The sequence below is a fragment of the Schistocerca nitens genome, chromosome 12 (assembly GCF_023898315.1).
Source record: "Schistocerca nitens isolate TAMUIC-IGC-003100 chromosome 12, iqSchNite1.1, whole genome shotgun sequence".
Classification (NCBI taxonomy): Eukaryota; Metazoa; Arthropoda; class Insecta; order Orthoptera; family Acrididae; genus Schistocerca; species Schistocerca nitens.
The window spans coordinates 40,183,714-40,200,706 of NC_064625.1; the positions used below are offsets into that span (position 1 = coordinate 40,183,714).

At 46.1% G+C, this 16,993-nt stretch overlaps 1 protein-coding gene across 1 annotated transcript in view; it reads right to left on the reverse strand.

Annotated features, from left to right (window-relative positions):
• The window catches only part of LOC126214856 (chaoptin), a 270,750-nt gene extending 254,748 nt beyond the window's left edge, over positions 1-16,002 (reverse strand). Inside the window, exon 1 of the mRNA XM_049941491.1 lies at positions 15,906-16,002. Coding sequence (XP_049797448.1) covers positions 15,906-15,926 — 21 coding nt within the window. The 5' untranslated portion in view covers positions 15,927-16,002. The remainder of the gene's footprint in view (positions 1-15,905) is intronic.
• Between the last annotated feature and the right edge of the window lie 991 nt (positions 16,003-16,993).

Here is a 16,993-nt window from a genome sequence, read left to right on the forward strand (position 1 = left end):
AATACCGCCAACCCATCAGCAATACGCCGGCAGCTACCTGCAATACCAGCAATATTGCCGTGCGTTGCAGCAACATTGCAGCAATGTGGCGGGAAAATTAACTTTCAAATATTTCCGTCGAATATGTTACGCATAAGGATGCGGCCACAGTTGTTCCGATATAGGTTAATTCGGCCGACGACCGACATCGGCTGGAGACGGCCGATCTTTTCATATCAGGATGTCACTAAGTGTGTCGTCACACTATAGGCGATCTTACGTTCCGAGCGTACAGACTTCTGACGACAATCGGTGAAATTCAAATCAGTTTGTTTTCTTCGGTTAGGTCAACCGACGTTCCCGCAACGAAATATGGAGCGTGAGAAATTGATAAGTTCAGTCTAAGAAAGTGTGACTCTGTGGCATCCTGAGGATGAGAATATCATAATCGGGATATTGTTCGGAATCTATGGATTGAAATCGCAGGTTTGGTCGAAACTTCAAATACGCAAAATGGTTATTGGAAGTTGTAGGCATAGATTATAACCTGAAAAAATAATTCGTTCAAGTGAAAAGGGCGACGTATCTTATAGCTACTGTATTGGATCTTTTTTGTGGCAGGTTGTCATTAGTTGTCTACAAATTATTATTACATCTTACTGGTGTTTTATGCCAGTACGGTAGTAATTGTGTTAATGTTTTCAAATGTGGTGTACGGTATGTACACTCCTGGAAATGGAAAAAAGAACACATTGACACCGGTGTGTCAGACCCACCATACTTGCTCCGGACACTGCGAGAGGGCTGTACAAGCAATGATCACACGCACGGCACAGCGGACACACCAGGAACCGCGGTGTTGGCCGTCGAATGGCGCTAGCTGCGCAGCATTTGTGCACCGCCGCCGTCAGTGTCAGCCAGTTTGCCGTGGCATACGGAGCTCCATCGCAGTCTTTAACACTGGTAGCATGCCGCGACAGCGTGGACGTGAACCGTATGTGCAGTTGACGGACTTTGAGCGAGGGCGGATAGTGGGCATGCGGGAGGCCGGGTGGACGTACCGCCGAATTGCTCAACACGTGGGGCGTGAGGTCTCCACAGTACATCGATGTTGTCGCCAGTGGTCGGCGGAAGGTGCACGTGCCCGTCGACCTGGGACCGGACCGCAGCGACGCACGGATGCACGCCAAGACCGTAGGATCCTACGCAGTGCCGTAGGGGACCGCACCGCCACTTCCCAGCAAATTAGGGACACTGTTGCTCCTGGGGTATCGGCGAGGACCATTCGCAACCGTATCCATGAAGCTGGGCTACGGTCCCGCACACCGTTAGGCCGTCTTCCGCTCACGCCCCAACATCGGGCAGCCCGCCTCCAGTGGTGTCGCGACAGGCGTGAATGGAGGGACGAATGGAGACGTGTCGTCTTCAGCGATGAGAGTCGCTTCTGCCTTGGTGCCAATGATGGTCGTATGCGTGTTTGGCGCCGTTCAGGTGAGCGCCACAATCAGGACTGCATACGACCGAGGCACACAGGGCCAACACCCGGCATCATGGTGTGGGGAGCGATCTCCTACACTGGCCGTACACCACTGGTGATCGTCGAGGGGACACTGAATAGTGCACGGTACATCCAAACCGTCATCGAACCCATCGATATACCATTCCTACACCGGCAAGGGAACTTGCTGTTCCAACAGGACAATGCACGTCCGCATGTACCCCGTGCCAACCAACGTGCTCTAGAAGGTGTAAGTCAACTACCCTGGCCAGCAAGATCTCCGGATCTGTCCCCCATTGAGCATGTTTGGGACTGGATGAAGCGTCGTCTCACGCGGTCTGCACGTCCAGCACGAACGCTGGTCCAACTGAGGCGCCAGGTGGAAATGGCATGGCAAGCCGTTCCACAGGACTACATCCAGCATCTCTACGATCGTCTCCATGGGAGAATAGCAGCGTGCATTGCTGCGAAAGGTGGATATACACTGTACTAGTGGCGACATTGTGCATGCTCTGTTGCCTGTGTCTATGTGCCTGTGGTTCTGTCAGTGTGATCATGTGATGTATCTGACCCCAGGAATGTGTCAATAAAGTTTCCCCTTCCTGGGACAATGAATTCACGGTGTTCTTATTTCAATTTCCAGGAGTGTATTTCCAATTTAAAGTACTTTAGGTTATCAGAGTATATTATGCTACACTTTATGCTTGTCTTTCCCTCGTGTGCTAAATGAGACTCCTCGAAGATTAACTATCGTACGACTGCACAGCTGTAAATAAATACAACGAAACAGAGTGTTTATGACTCGCTTTTCAAGGGCATCCCGAATTGTCTCGAGCAGGTAACAGAACGTTTCTCCCATCACACCATACATTCGTATAACTTGTCTGGTTATTCTGATAAGAGGGTATAGTACTCGCCACGTTCTTAACACTTTCGCTGCGGCATCGGTGCAGGCGCGCAACTCTCCAGTGCGGCCCGCCAACGTGCGAGTGCGGGCCGGTAACACACTGAAAGAGCAGCTACCGCTCGGAGCCGACGCTCCTAAGCACACCTGAGCTACAGGCCGACGTCAAGACCTTGTAAGATCTGTAGGATCATGTCCTATACCGACTTAATGATGACGCCTACACTTAGAGGTTTCCATTTACAGATCCTAGATCCCCCTTTTGTATTTTCGCTCAGCAATATGTTGACTGCGTTATCGTTCGTTTCGTCACCTACAAGTTGCAACAGTTCGTCTGTTACCAGTAATCTGAAGAAATCCATAGGAGAATCGCCAGCAGGATGAATTTGCAGAACTTCTTCCTTCGTAAATGGGTGATACTGCATATTGTGTGGTTCTTTATGACAGGACTCACTTGGATTATCTCAGTGTGACAGGTCGGGCTCTTTTCCGTCATCGATTTCCACACAATCGTCGTGATTCGTATCGTCAGATTCGGAACTGTCACGAAACAGATTCTAAAGCTGTGCTTCCACGCTATCATCACTCTGCAATTCATTTTCAGCCTCTAAATGACAATCTACGTGGTATGCCCCGTCCTCACTACACAGAAAATCACTGTCGTCTATTACACTAACAAGGGAACCTCCCCATCGCACCCCCCTCAGATTTAGTTATAAGTTGGCACAGTGGATAGGCCTTGAAAAACTGAACACAGATCAATCGAGAAAACAGGAGAAGTTGTGTGGAACTATGAAAAAAAAGGCAAAATATACTAATTGAGTAGTCCATGTGCAAGATATATAACATCAAGGACAACCAGAGGTCAGGAGCGCCGTGGTCTCGTGGTTAGCGTGAGCAACTGCGGATCGAAAGGTCCTTCGTTCAATTGGTTCAAGTCTTCCTTTGAGTGAATATTTTAATTTTTTATTTTCAGACAATTATGTGACGCACATGCCGTCACCAGTGTCGTATAGAATATATCAGAAGTGTTTTCCTGTGGAGGAATCGGTTGACCTATGACCTTGCGATCTAATGTTATCGGTTCCCATTGGAGAGGCACGACCTTTTGTCTACTAATCGCACGGTTTTGCGGTGCGGTCGCAAAACACAGACACTAAGCTTATTACAGTGAACAGAGACGTCAATGAACGAACGGACAGATCATAACTTTGCGAAAAAAAGAAGTAAATTTTTGACTCAAGGGAAGACTTGAACCAAGGACCTTTGACTCCGCAGCTGCTCACGCTAACCACGGGACCACGACGCTCCTGTGCTGACATTCTCCTTGAATGTTGCTTATCTTGCGCATGGACTACTCAGTTTGTATATTTTTGCTTATTTTTTTCATAGTTCCACACAACTTCTTCCTGTTTTCTCGATTGATCTATGTTCAGTTTTTCAAGTCCTATCCACTGTGCCAACTTATAACTAAATCTGAGGGGGGTGCGATGGGGAGGTTCCCTTGTAAGTAACTATTCCTCTGTCAATTTAAAACTTTTTCTGCTCCTTTTCACATTGGAAGGTCCAGGTGTTGGTTCATTAGCCGCCATTACCAACAATATACGTTCGATAACTGACCACACAAAACAAAAGTTTACACGCTTTGACGCTAGCTTAGGCGCTGCAACAAAACTGAGTGCCGGCCGAAGTGGCCGTGCGGTTAAAGGCGCTGCAGTCTGGAACCGCAGGACCGCTACGGTCGCAGGTTCGAATCCTGCCTCGGGCATGGATGTTTGTGATGTCCTTAGGTTAGTTAGGTTTAACTAGTTCTAAGTTCTAGGGGACTAATGACCTCAGCAGTTGAGTCCCATAGTGCTCAGAGCCATTTGAACCAAAACTGAGTAATCCGACAGTGAGCGCGGACGCTTATAAACGTCAGCCGCACTGGCTCGTGGCTTGTTTTCACGCTTATCAGCGTCAGCCGCAGCGAAAGTGTTAACGAGATGAGAAAGCTCATTCACATGCATTCGACGTCTCTCTAATAGCAGAAGCCGCAATACAGCACTCGTACCCAAGAACAGAGGCGTCATGGTATCCACCCCACCTTAACAGGTTAAAATCTAACTACTTGATAAGTAAAGTCTAACGTAACGTAACCTAGCCTCCTTGACCCTGCTAAAAACTAACGAGGGAGGTCGGACGCACTACGACCACGCTGTCGGCCGATGTTATCGGGCGACGGTATGTGACGACCGTTGTCAGAGCCACTGTGAACGCACCGTAAGAGCACTTCGCGGGTTACTTTTACAGCGACGGCAGAGACGTGCGCCGTTACTCACCCGAGGCTCGAGCTGCGTGCTGGGGCGGCGACGCGCGGCCGCCGTCTGTCTCTATTGAGAGCGTGTGGTGTGTCTGCTCAGGTCGGCAGCGCGCCAGCGACTAACCGCAGCCGCCGCCGCCGCCAGGCGCTGAGGCTCCGGTTACCACGCCGCATACACTGTGCTCCACGCCGCGTTAACTGGACCCGCAGCGTGCCGTGACAGAGCTATGCTGTGTGCGCCACACCGGCACAGCCCAGCACGTGCATAGAAACCCGAGCCACCTCCACCCCATACTAGGGTGACCAAGTCTCCCCTATTACCCGCGATCTCCCGTATTTGAACATATATTTTCATAATCTCCCAGCTACCGTATTTTCAGGCATAATGTGCGTCTTTGTCTAAGTTTGTAACTATTTTTTACGTATGTAAAAATTCAGAGTGTGTCAAAAAGAATAGTCCGATTAAAAAAAAATATAACTATTATATTATTAGAGATGTTGTGGTCTTCAGTCCTAAGACTGGTTTGATGCAGCTCTCCATGCTACTCTATCCTGTGCAAGCTGCTTCATCTCCCAGTACCTACTGCAACCTACATCCTTCTGAATCTGCTTAGTGTATTCATCTCTTGGTCTCCCTCTACGATTTTTACCCTCCACGCTGCCCTCCAATGCTAAATTTGTGATCCCTTGATGCCTCAAAACATGTCCTACCAACCGATCCCTTCTTCTAGTCAAGTTGTGCCACAAACTCCTCCTCTCACCAATTCTATTTAATACTTCCTCATTAGTTATGTGACCTACCCATCTAATCTTCAGCATTCTTCTGTAGCACCACATTTCGAAAATTCTATCCTCTTCTTGTCCAAACTATTTATCGTCCACGTTTCACTTCCATACATGGCTACACTCCATACAAATACTTTCAGAAACGACTTCCTGACACTTAAATCTATACTCGATGTTAACAAATTTCCTAATCTTATTCCCTCAGCACCACCCGACTTAATACGACTACATTCCATTATCCTCGTTTTGCTTTTGTTGATGTTCATCTTATACCCTCCTTTCAAGACACTGTACATTCCGTTCAACTGCTCTTCCAAGTCCTTTGCTGTCTCTGACATAATTACAATCTCATCGGCGAACCTCAAAGTTTTTATTTCTTCTCCATGGATTTTAATACCTACTCCGAATTTTTCTTTTGTTTCCTTTACTGCTTGCTCAACACACAGATTGAATAACATCGAGGATAGGCTACAACCTTGTCTCACTCCCTTCCCAACCACTGCTTCCCTTTCATGCCCCTCGACTCTCATAACTGCCATCTGCTTTCTGTACAAATTGTAAATAGCCGTTTGCCTTTTCTTAATCTAGCTTCTAAGATAAGTCGTAGGGTCAGTATTGCCTCACGTGTTCCAGTATTTCTACGGAATCCAAACTGATCTTCCCCGAGGTCGGCTTCTACCAGTTTTTCCATTCGTCTGTAAAGAATTCGCGTTAGTATTTTGCAGCCGTGAGTTATTAACTGATAGTTCGGTAATTTTTACATCTTTCAACACCTGCTTTCTTTGGGATTGGAATTATTATATTCTTCTTGAAGTCTGAGGGCATTTCGCCTGTCTCATATATTTTGCTCACCAGATGGTAGAGTTTTGTCAGGACTGCCTCTCCCAAGGCTGTCAGTAGTTCTAATGGAATGTTGTCCATTCCCGGCGCCTCGTTTTGACTTAGGTCTTTCAGTGCTCTGTCAAACTCTTCACGTAGTATCATATCTCCCATTTCATCTACATCTACATCCTCTTCCATTTCCATAATATTGTCCTCAAGTACATCGCCCTTGTATAGACCCTCTATATACTTCTTCCACCTTTCTGCTTTCCCTTCTTTGCTTAGAACTGGGTTTCCATCTGAGCTCTTGATGTTCATGCAAGTGGTTCTCTTATCTCCAAAGGTCTCTTTAATTTTCCTGTAGGCAGTATCTATCTTACCCCTAGTCAGATAAGCCTCTACATCCTTACATTTGTCCTCTAGCCATCCCTGCTTAGCCATTTTGCACTTCCTGTCGATATCATTTTTTAGATGTTTGTATTCCTTTTTGCCTGCTTCATTTACTGCATTTTTATATTTTCTCCTTTCATCAATTAAATTCAATATTTCTTCTGTCACCCAAGCCCTCGTCTTTTTACCTACTTGATCCTCTGCTGCCTTCACTACTTCATCCCTCGAAGCTACCCTTTCTTCTTCTACTGTATTTCTGTCCCGCATTCTTATCAATTGTTCCCTTATGCTCTCACTGAAACTCTGTACAACCTCTGGTTTAGTCAGTTTATCCAGGTCCCATCTCCTTAAATTCCGACGTTTTTGCAGTTTCTTCACTTTAATCTACAGTTCACAACCAATAGATTGTGGTCAGAGTCCACATCCGCCACTGGAAATTTCTTACAGTTTAATTAACTGGTTCCTAAACTCTGTCTTACCATTATATAATCTATCTGGAACCCCGCGGTATCTCCAGGCTGCTTCCATGTATACAACCTTCTTTTTTGATTCTTGAACCAAGAGATATGAGCATGAAAAACGTACTGTTGAAAAAGACAGACTCTCGAGTTTTACATGGTTCGCGCTAGATAGCAAATGGCTCTGAGCACTATGGGACTTAACTTCTGAGGCCATCAGTCCCCTAGACTTAGAACTACTTAAACCTAACTAACCTAAGGACATCACACACATCCATGCCCGAGGCAGGATTCGAACCTGCGACCGTAGCAGCAGCGCGGTTCCGGACTGAAGCGCCTAGAACCGTTCGGCTAGGTAGCAACAGTGTGCGCCCAATTCAGCTCTAGTAAAAATCATGTCGGGACAACAGAAAGCGTTTTGTGTTCAACGCTTTGCGCCGTGCGGGTCAGTAGTAACCGTGACTTTCGTATTAGGTTTGCATCCTCCACAGCACAGAGCATTACACCACGGCATGAACAATTCCGAGACACAGGTACTTTGTGTAAAGGCAAATCGCCGGGACGTCCCCAAGTGTCTGAGACGTCGAACCCAAGCGCCACAGGCCGGCCGGAGTGGCCGCGCGGTTAAAGGCGCTTCAGTCTGGAACCGCACGACCGCTACGGTCGCAGGTTCAAATCCTGCCTCGGGCATGGATGTGTGTGATGTCCTTAGGTTAGTTAGGTTTAAGTAGTTCTAAGTTCTAGGGGACTTATGACCACAGCAGTTAAGTCCCATAGTGCTCAGAGCCATTTGAACCATTTGAACCAAGCGCCATAGTGTCACAAGGAGTCCGCAGACACCCGTTCGCCGTGCGGCTCGACAGCTGAACATGCCTGTCCACAGCTCGTGGTCTAGTGGCTAGCGTTGCCGCCTCTGGACCTCACGGGGTCCCGGGTTCGATTCCCGGCCGGGTCGGGGATTTTGTCCACTCGGGGACTGTGTGTCTGTGTTGTCCTCTTCATCTCATCATCATTCGGGTAGTAGCGCGACTGAAAATGGAAAGACTGGAACTTGTACGGGCGCTGATGACCATGATGTTGAGCGCCCTACAAACCGACATCATCATCATCGTCAACATGCCCACCGATAACCGTCTAGCGTGGGTTGCGACGACATTTACACATGATACCATACAAAATTCAGCTACTGCAAACTCTTCGTCAAGGTCACAAGCAACAAGTGTGGAATTTTGTAATTTCGTTCTTTGCATGATGGAGGATGACAGTTTTGTTTCACGCTTGGTGTTTAGTGTTCCATTTACGTGTGAAAGGTGAACCGTCATAATATGAGAATATGGGGTATGGAACAACCACATGAGGTTGTACAACATGGAGGAACTCTTCAAAATTCAATGAGTTTTCTGCAGTTCCACGGGAAAAGGTGTATGGTGCGTTTTTCTTTGCTGAGAACAGGAACCACATATCTCGATATGCTTGAGAACAGTTGGAGACTGATTCGAACGACTTCATTTATCAACAGGATGGGGCATCGCCACACTGCCATCTGGAAGTGCGGGAATGTTTCAAAGGATTTCTGAACGATGGATCGACCGCACTGGACCAAATGATTCAGCCTTACCTTAAAGGCCTGACCGTATGTGACTATTTCTTGTGTGTGTTTGCAAAAGACTCTGTCCATGTGCCACCGCTACCATCCAACAACAATGAATGAACTGAGGCATCGCATAACAGCAGCTGTGTGTAACTCAGGGCCTGCTCGCTGCACTACGGGATCAATCTGAATACCGCATTGACATATGCTGCGCATCTCAAGGAAGGCATACTGAATACCTATGAAAAAATTCATTGTGTATGTCTATTAGTTTCAGAAATATAGACGTACCAAATCTGATGATTCTCTTTGATACACCCTGTATTTTTCGACCATTTTAATTTAGCGCGCACAGTCAGAATTCGTTGAAACGCTGGATAGCAGAGACAACTCATTCTACGTCGACACTATGTCTATCGATTATCTTAGAAATGGTCAACCAACGCTTGGCGGTCAGATCGTCTCAATGCCGGTACTCACTGTGAATCGTTGGTCAAGATTGTTATGATACGCAGCGAGGACGAAGTTAAAACGCCACAAAAAAAACACCAAAGTGTACGTGTATATATCTTACGAAGTGGGAAGCTTTATGTTCCTGGATTGCACCAGCACGGTCAAATGCTTGTTAAGCAAATTGCTGAATCTGCAAACGTGGCACATCAATACTTCACGTAATAAATTATTACTATGTATTCTAAAAAATATATACACTCTGAACAGCCAAAGAAACTAGTACACCTGCGTAATATCTTGTAGGGCCACCCGAGCACGCAGGAGTGTCGGAACACGACGTGGCATGGACTCGACTTACGTCTGAAGTAGTGCTGGAGGGAACTGACACCATGAATCCTGCATGTCTGTCCATAACTCCATAAAGTACGAGGGCGTGCAGGTCTCTTCTGAACAGAACTTTGCAAGATATTCCAGATATGCTCAATAATGTTCATGTCAGGCAAATTTGGTGGCCAGTGGAAGTGTTTAAAGTCAGGGGAGTGTTCCTTGAGCCACTCTGTAGCAGTTCTGGACGTGTGGAGTGTCGTATTGTCCTGCTGGAATTGCCCAAGTCCATCGGAATGCACAATGGACATGAATGGATGCAGGTGATCAGACAGGATGCTTACGTACGTGCCATCTGACAGAGTCGTATCTAGATGTATCAGAGGTCCCATACTGTGGTGTCACCGCTAGACACCACACTTGCTAGGTGATAGCTTTAAATCGGCCGCGGTCCATTAGTACATGTCGGACCCGCGTGTCGCCACTGCGTGATCGTAGACCGAGCGCCACCACACGGAAGGTCTAGAGAGACGTACGAGCACTCGCCCCAGTTGTACGGACGACATTGTTAGCGACTACACGTACGAAGCCTTTCTCTCAATTGCCGAGAGACAGTTAGAATAGCCTTCAGCTAAGTCCATGGCTACGACCTAGCAAGGCGCCATTAACCATATCTGGAGAGAGTCTCACTTGTATTATCAATAGAGATGTACCACAAGAGGGAATAAAGTTAAGTAAAGTTAAGTATACGAGAAGCTCCGTTCTTTTCTTTATAGCTTTCATCACGTATCCTGTTTCAGACTTCACGCCAGTCGGCGTGTGTGTACGCGTGCCTTTCGGTTACCCGTCACTGTGGACTGGCTGCCTTGTCAGTCCACTACACATACGACTTCAACTGCACACGCCCGACGCAATTACAGAGTCTCTACCAGCTTTAACAGTCCCCTACTGACATGCGGGGTCCATAGATTCATGAAGTTGTCTCCATACCGGTACACGCCCATCCGCTCGATACAATTTGAAACGAGACTCGTCCGTCCAGGCAACATGTTTCTAATCATCAACAGTCCAACGTCGGTGTTTACGGGTGTTTCTGGATAATGTCCGACTGCTGCCCTGGCCTGCACATTCTTCAGATCTCTCACCAACTGAAAACGTCTGCTCAATGGTGGCCGAGCAACTGGCTCGTCACAATACGCCAGTCACTACTCTTGATGAACTTTGGTATCGTGTTGAAGCTGCATGGGCAGCTGTACCTGTGTACGTCATCCAAGCGAGGCTTAAGGCTTTGTGTCGTGCAGTCATCAAGGATACACGAGTGGGCCTTCGGCTCCTAAAGCCCATATCGATTATATTTCGTTGAATGGTTCGCAGGCTGACACTTGTTGATGGCCGAACACTGAAATCTGCAGCAACTTACGGAAGAGTTGCACTTCTGTCACGGTCAGTGATTCTCTTCAGTCATCGTTGGTCCCGTTATTGCAGGATCTTTTACCGGTCGCAGCAATGTCTGAGATTTGATGTTTTACCGGATTCCTGATATTCACGGCACACTTGTGAAATAGTCTTACGCTAAGGACAAGACACACGCCCATTCCCGAGGGAGGACTCGAAGCTCCGACGGTAGGAAATGGATCAAGAGAAGGGCGACGGGGTGCACAGAAAGACGGGTGGGAGGAGGAGGAGATGGACCGAGAGAAATGGGGGAAGAGGTGATGCACACTACCATGCAGAGCGAAACATTACGAATGCAGATATATCGCAGAAGATTTATTACATTGCTGTAACCTGTGCGCAAAAAAATGGAAAACGTTCTATTCCACGTTTTACTAATAACATTGTGTCTTATAATACACGTAATGGTTTGAGAGCGAAAAGTTAGAAACCAGAACCAGTCACCAACAAAAGTGTTATTTGCAACTCTGACGGAAACTCTAATTAATAAATTACAAATATACTGATTTGTTGATACCAACACAGTTTTGAAATTACGTAAAAATGAACTTGCCAAATCATAACAATCAGCGGACACTGTACCACGGTGTAAACGCTAGGATAGGAGGGTGACAAATGCGCTGTGGAAATCACTACAAGTGCATGGCAAAGGGTACTTTCCATTCAACCTAATATCAGGGCTTCGTTTTTTATTGTATTTACTAGTGAACCCGGCAATACTTCGCAGTTGCCAAATATGTATCCGCGTTGGATGTCCGAAAGAACAGACACCATATCCATATAAGTGTATAGAAATGTACTGGGCGAAGAATCCCCGTGTAAGGCAACAATTTGTAAACTGGTGCAGCGAGAATTCTGGAAAGATTGTTTTTTGCTGTTTTTTTTTTCCTGCAAAGGGACCGGGCCTACCCGTCATCACCGATTTCGTTCATATTTATGATACCTGCAGGGATTGGCCAGAAGTGAAAGTGACGGAAGTGCGAGCTCCACGTGGCCAAGCGTTCAGAAGAAAATAGCATTTTTGGCTCGTGTCGGACGTTGCAGGAGCATTTATGTTACGGTAGCAGAGGAGAGAGTAGATAGGTGGAAAGAATACATTGAAAGCTTCTATGAGGGTAAAGATTTGTCTGATGTGATAGAAGAAGAAACAGGAGTCGATTTAGAAGAGATAGGGGATCCAGTATTAGAATCGGAATTTAAAAGAGCTTTGGAGGACTTACGGTCAAATAAGGCAGAAGGGATAGATAACATTCCATCAGAATTTCTAAAATCATTGGGGGAAGTGGCAACCAAACGACTATTCACTTTGGTGTGTAGAATATATGAGTCTGGCGACATACCATCTGACTTTCGGAAAAGCATCATCCACACAATTCCGAAGACGGCAAGAGCTGACAAGTGCGAGAATTATCGCACAATCAGCTTAACAGCTCATGCATCGAAGCTGCTTACAAGAATAATATACATAAGAATGGAAAAGAAAATTGAGAATGCGCTAGGTGACGATGAGTTTGGCTTTAGGAAAAGTAAAGGGACGAGAGAGGCAATTCTGACATTACGGCTAATAATGGAAGCAAGGCTAAAGAAAAATCAGGACACTTTCATAAGATTGGTCGACCTGGAAAAAGCGTTCGACAATATAAAATGGTGCAAACTGTTCGACATTCTGAAAAAAGTAGGGGTAAGCTATAGGGAGAGACGGGTCATATACAATATGTACAACAACCAAGAGGGAATAATAAGAGTGGACGATCAAGAATGAAGTGCTCGTATTAAGAAGGGTGTAAGACAAGGCTGTAGCATTTCGTCCCTACTCTTCAATCGAGGAAGCAATGATGGAAATAAAAGAAATGTTCAGGAGTGGAATTAAAAGGTGAAAGGATATCAATGATACGATTCGCTGATGACATTGCTATCCTGAGTGAAAACGAAGAAGAATTAAATGATCTGCTGAACGGAATGAACAGTCTAATGAGTACACAGTATGGTTTGAGAGTAAATCGGAGAAAGACGAAGGTAATGAGAAGTAGTAGAAATGAGAACAGCGAGAAACTTAACATCAGGATTGATGGTCACGAAGTCAATGAAGTTAAGGAATTCTGCTACCTAAGCAGAAAATAACCAATGACGGACGGAGCAAGGAGGACATCAAAAGCAGACTCGCTATGGCAAAAAAGGCATTTCTGGCCAAGAGAAGTCTACTAATATCAAATACCGGCCTTAATTTGAGGAAGAAATTTATGAGGATGTACGTCTGGAGTACAGCATTGTATGGTAGTGAAACATGGACTGTGGGAAAACCGGAACAGAAGAGAATCGAAGCATTTGAAATGTGGTGCTATAGACGAATGTTGTAATTAGGTGGACTGATAAGGTAAGGAATGAGGAGGTTCTACGCAGAATTGGAGAGGAAAGGAATATGTGCAAAACACTGATAAGGAGAAGGGACAGGATGATAGGACATCTGCTAAGACATGAGGGAATGACTTCCATGGTACTAGAGGTAGCTGTAGAGGGCAAAAACTGCAGAGGAAGACAGAGCTTGGAATACGTCAAGCAAATAATTGAGGACGTAGGTTGCAAGTGCTACTCTGAGATGAAGAGGTTAGCACAGGAAGGGAATTCGTGGCGGGCCGCATCAAACCAGTCAGTAGACTGATGACCAAAAAAAAAGCTGACACGGAGCCAACGGCGTGGCCGCAATGGAAACACAGTTCCCAGCAAATCAACGAAGTTAACCGCGGTTGGTTTCGGCTAGCATTTGGATGGGTGACCATCTGTGACTGCAGAATGCTGTTAGTTTAGTTGACACACCGTGGTCAGCGCGACGGAAAGAGCACAGGATGGTAATCAAAAGATTGTTGAATCGAACCCCTATGCGGAATTCTTTTTATTTTCAATATAGCGGAATAATGTTCAGTAAATTATATTTATTAATATTTTCATAAAACGCCGACAAGGAAAATTTGGGATAGGAAATATTTTTCCAAGAAAGGATTGTTCTTGCAGCGTACATGAGTTCGACATGCTTCGCCGTTCCCAAGAAAGTATTGTAATTAAAGCGAACAGGAAGTATTATTTCGTTAGTCTCATTTTGACCTTCGAGCAGCCCTCTGCAGCTACACGCGATTTGTAGGTTCCTGGTGAAAATAAAATCACATCCCGAGATCACTGCATCAAAATACGTTCCGGTTGTACTCGTACATCACCAGCTGTCGGCTATATTTTGCGAAACGACGCGTTACGCGTGATTTCTTGCCAAACTGTGCCAAAAAAAATGGTTCAAATGGCTCTGAGCACTATGGGACTCAACTGCTGTGGTTATCAGTCCCCTAGAACTTAGAACTACTTAAACCTAACTAACCTAAGAACATCACACACATCCATGCCCGAGGCAGGATTCGAACCTGCGACCGTAGCAGTCCCACGGTTCCGGACTGCGCGCCTAGAACCGTGAGACCACCGCTGCCGGCAAACTGTGCCATTAGAGTGAATCTTTTCTGAATGTAAACCAAATTTGAAACTTTTCATTCTCTAAACCAAGTTTGTTTTTCTACATAAACTTTAAAACAAGAATGCAACTGTAAAAGTACAGGATTTACAACGTATGTAAAATGCCGAGAAAATTACTGCTTCTCCTGTTCTTACGATGAATATCACTTCAGCATGTATTGATCATAACTGTAAAATAATACAAGCTTTTAATTTTATATACAAAGTTCTCGTACACGCCCTGCGATCCCTTCCTGGGAATTTATTTCTAACCCCAAAATTTCCTTTTCCTTTCCTTTTTAGACCTTTTTAGTAGCAAAACTACAATTAGTCGGACGTTAAGTTTATTTGCAGCGTAAGAAACGTAAACATTGAAAATAAAAAATAGTTTTTGCCTGGGGAATCGACCCCACGATAGTCGGATTACCGTTATGGACACTTTTCACGGCGCCGACCACTACCTGGAAGCTACGTCGACATAAATGGCACACACCTCGCCGCCCCGAACCAAAAATACTATTTTTTCCGTGATTTTGATTTCTGGCCAAGACCAGATATACAGTAGAATAAAACTGGGCAAAATCGGTGGTGATGAATAGGCGCAGTCCCCTTATTACTGATGAATTTCGTGAAGGACGTCCAAGAACTGCTGCTACCTATGCAAATATTGCTGTTCGGGCGGCACCGGGCGTTGGCAAATACGAAACATCTTACATCAACAATTAGACGTGAGAAAACTTCCCTGTCGATGGAATCCACATAAAATGACTCCCGACCAAAAACAACAACGCACTGACTGGCAGGAGAACTTTACAAAAATTTCGAGGTGGCGCTTCAGATCTCGTTTGCAATATCGTTACTGTTGATCGATCTTAGATTTTTGTTACGATCCTGAAAAGAAAAGTCAATTGGCTCAGTGGGTCTTTCGAAGAGAACCTAAGCCTAGAAACATACGGTGAATTCTCAGTGCGGGAAACAAGATTGTTGGTAGATTTTTCTTTTTTATAAGTAGGCCATATTAGTACTATAGCACTAGAAGATCAATGTACTGTTACCGCCGACTGGTACACAAATGTCCGTCTAACACATGCGTAATTACATACAGGAAAGCTGACAACTGAATACTAAAAGTAAGCAGCATGGACCCTCGACCGAACAGCCCTGACCTTCTACCATACGATTTCCTTTTATTTCAAAAAATTAAAGAATAAATTCACGGAACCACTTTTTCGTCGAGCCAGTAGAACATTACAAAAGCTCGTCCGGTTTCTGAAGTACCTGTGGAGCTGTGACATCATTCCTTTAAGGAATGGTTTCATAGAACGCAAAAGTGTGTTGATGTCAAAGGCGTGTATTTTGAAAAACAATGACATCGTTTAATACTAATCGTTGTTTCATTATCTACACATGTCGTCGCTGACGCCGCAGCCGCCGGGCTACGGGCTACTCACCAGGTCTGCGTTTAGCGGCATCCCGAAGACTGCGGCGCCGGCGGTGGACTGTCCGCGCCCGCTCCCGCGGCCCCTAGTTTAGTCGTTTCGGCCGCCACTTGCCGGGCTTCCTAAGACCCCGGAAGGCTGGCGCGCCGCGATTGGCTTAGCGCTGCTTGCGTCACGGCGCCTACCTGCGACGCAGCTAGGACGGGCGCGGGGCTAGGCGCTCCTTCCTGCCGCCTCCCCGCCCGCAGCCGAGTTTCTGTCCTTTAACAACCGTTCCTAGCAGCCGGCTGCTTCTATTACTTTCGTCGCTGTACAGGCAACAGAGAGGCTTCTATGCAGGGGAAGTCCATACATATTAAAAAATATATATATATTTATTTGTGTACGTTCGTATGTGTGTATGTTCCACATCTCCTAAACAAATGAATCGATTTCAACCAGGCTTGGTACACATATCACGAACTACCTGAGAAGAGCCACTGTGGGGGTAAGAACCACCTATCCTCCAAAGGGCTGGTGTGGAATTGAAGCGTAGCTCATAACGCTCATCAGATCTGCTCCTTCCGAACAGGCCATGAAGGCCCAACGTACGGACCGGCCGTCGTGTCACCCTCAGCTCATAAACATTACTGGATGAGGATACGGAGGGGTATGTGGTCAGCACACCGCTCTCCCGGCCGTATGTGAGTTTCCGAGACCGGAGCCGGTACTTTTCAATCAAGTAGCTCCTCAGTTTGCCTCACAGGGGCTGAGGGCACCCCGCTCGCCAACAGCCCGCTCGCCGACAGCGGTCGGCAGACCGGATGGTCACCCATCCAAGTGCTAGCCCAGCCCGACAGCGCTTAACTTCGGTGATCTGACGGGTACCGGTGTTACCACTGCGGCAAGGCCTTTGGCCAACGCTCATCAAATAGTCACACTACGTTCATCCAGTATATCCAGTATTTGAGAATTTAGTAACTTTACACATAATTTCAAATTAACAAGACGTTTTTTCGTTGACGCCCCCACAAAATGGTTCGAATGGTTCAAATGGCTCTGAGCACTATGGGACTTAATTGCTGAGGTCATCAGTCCCCTAGAACTTAGAACTACTTAAA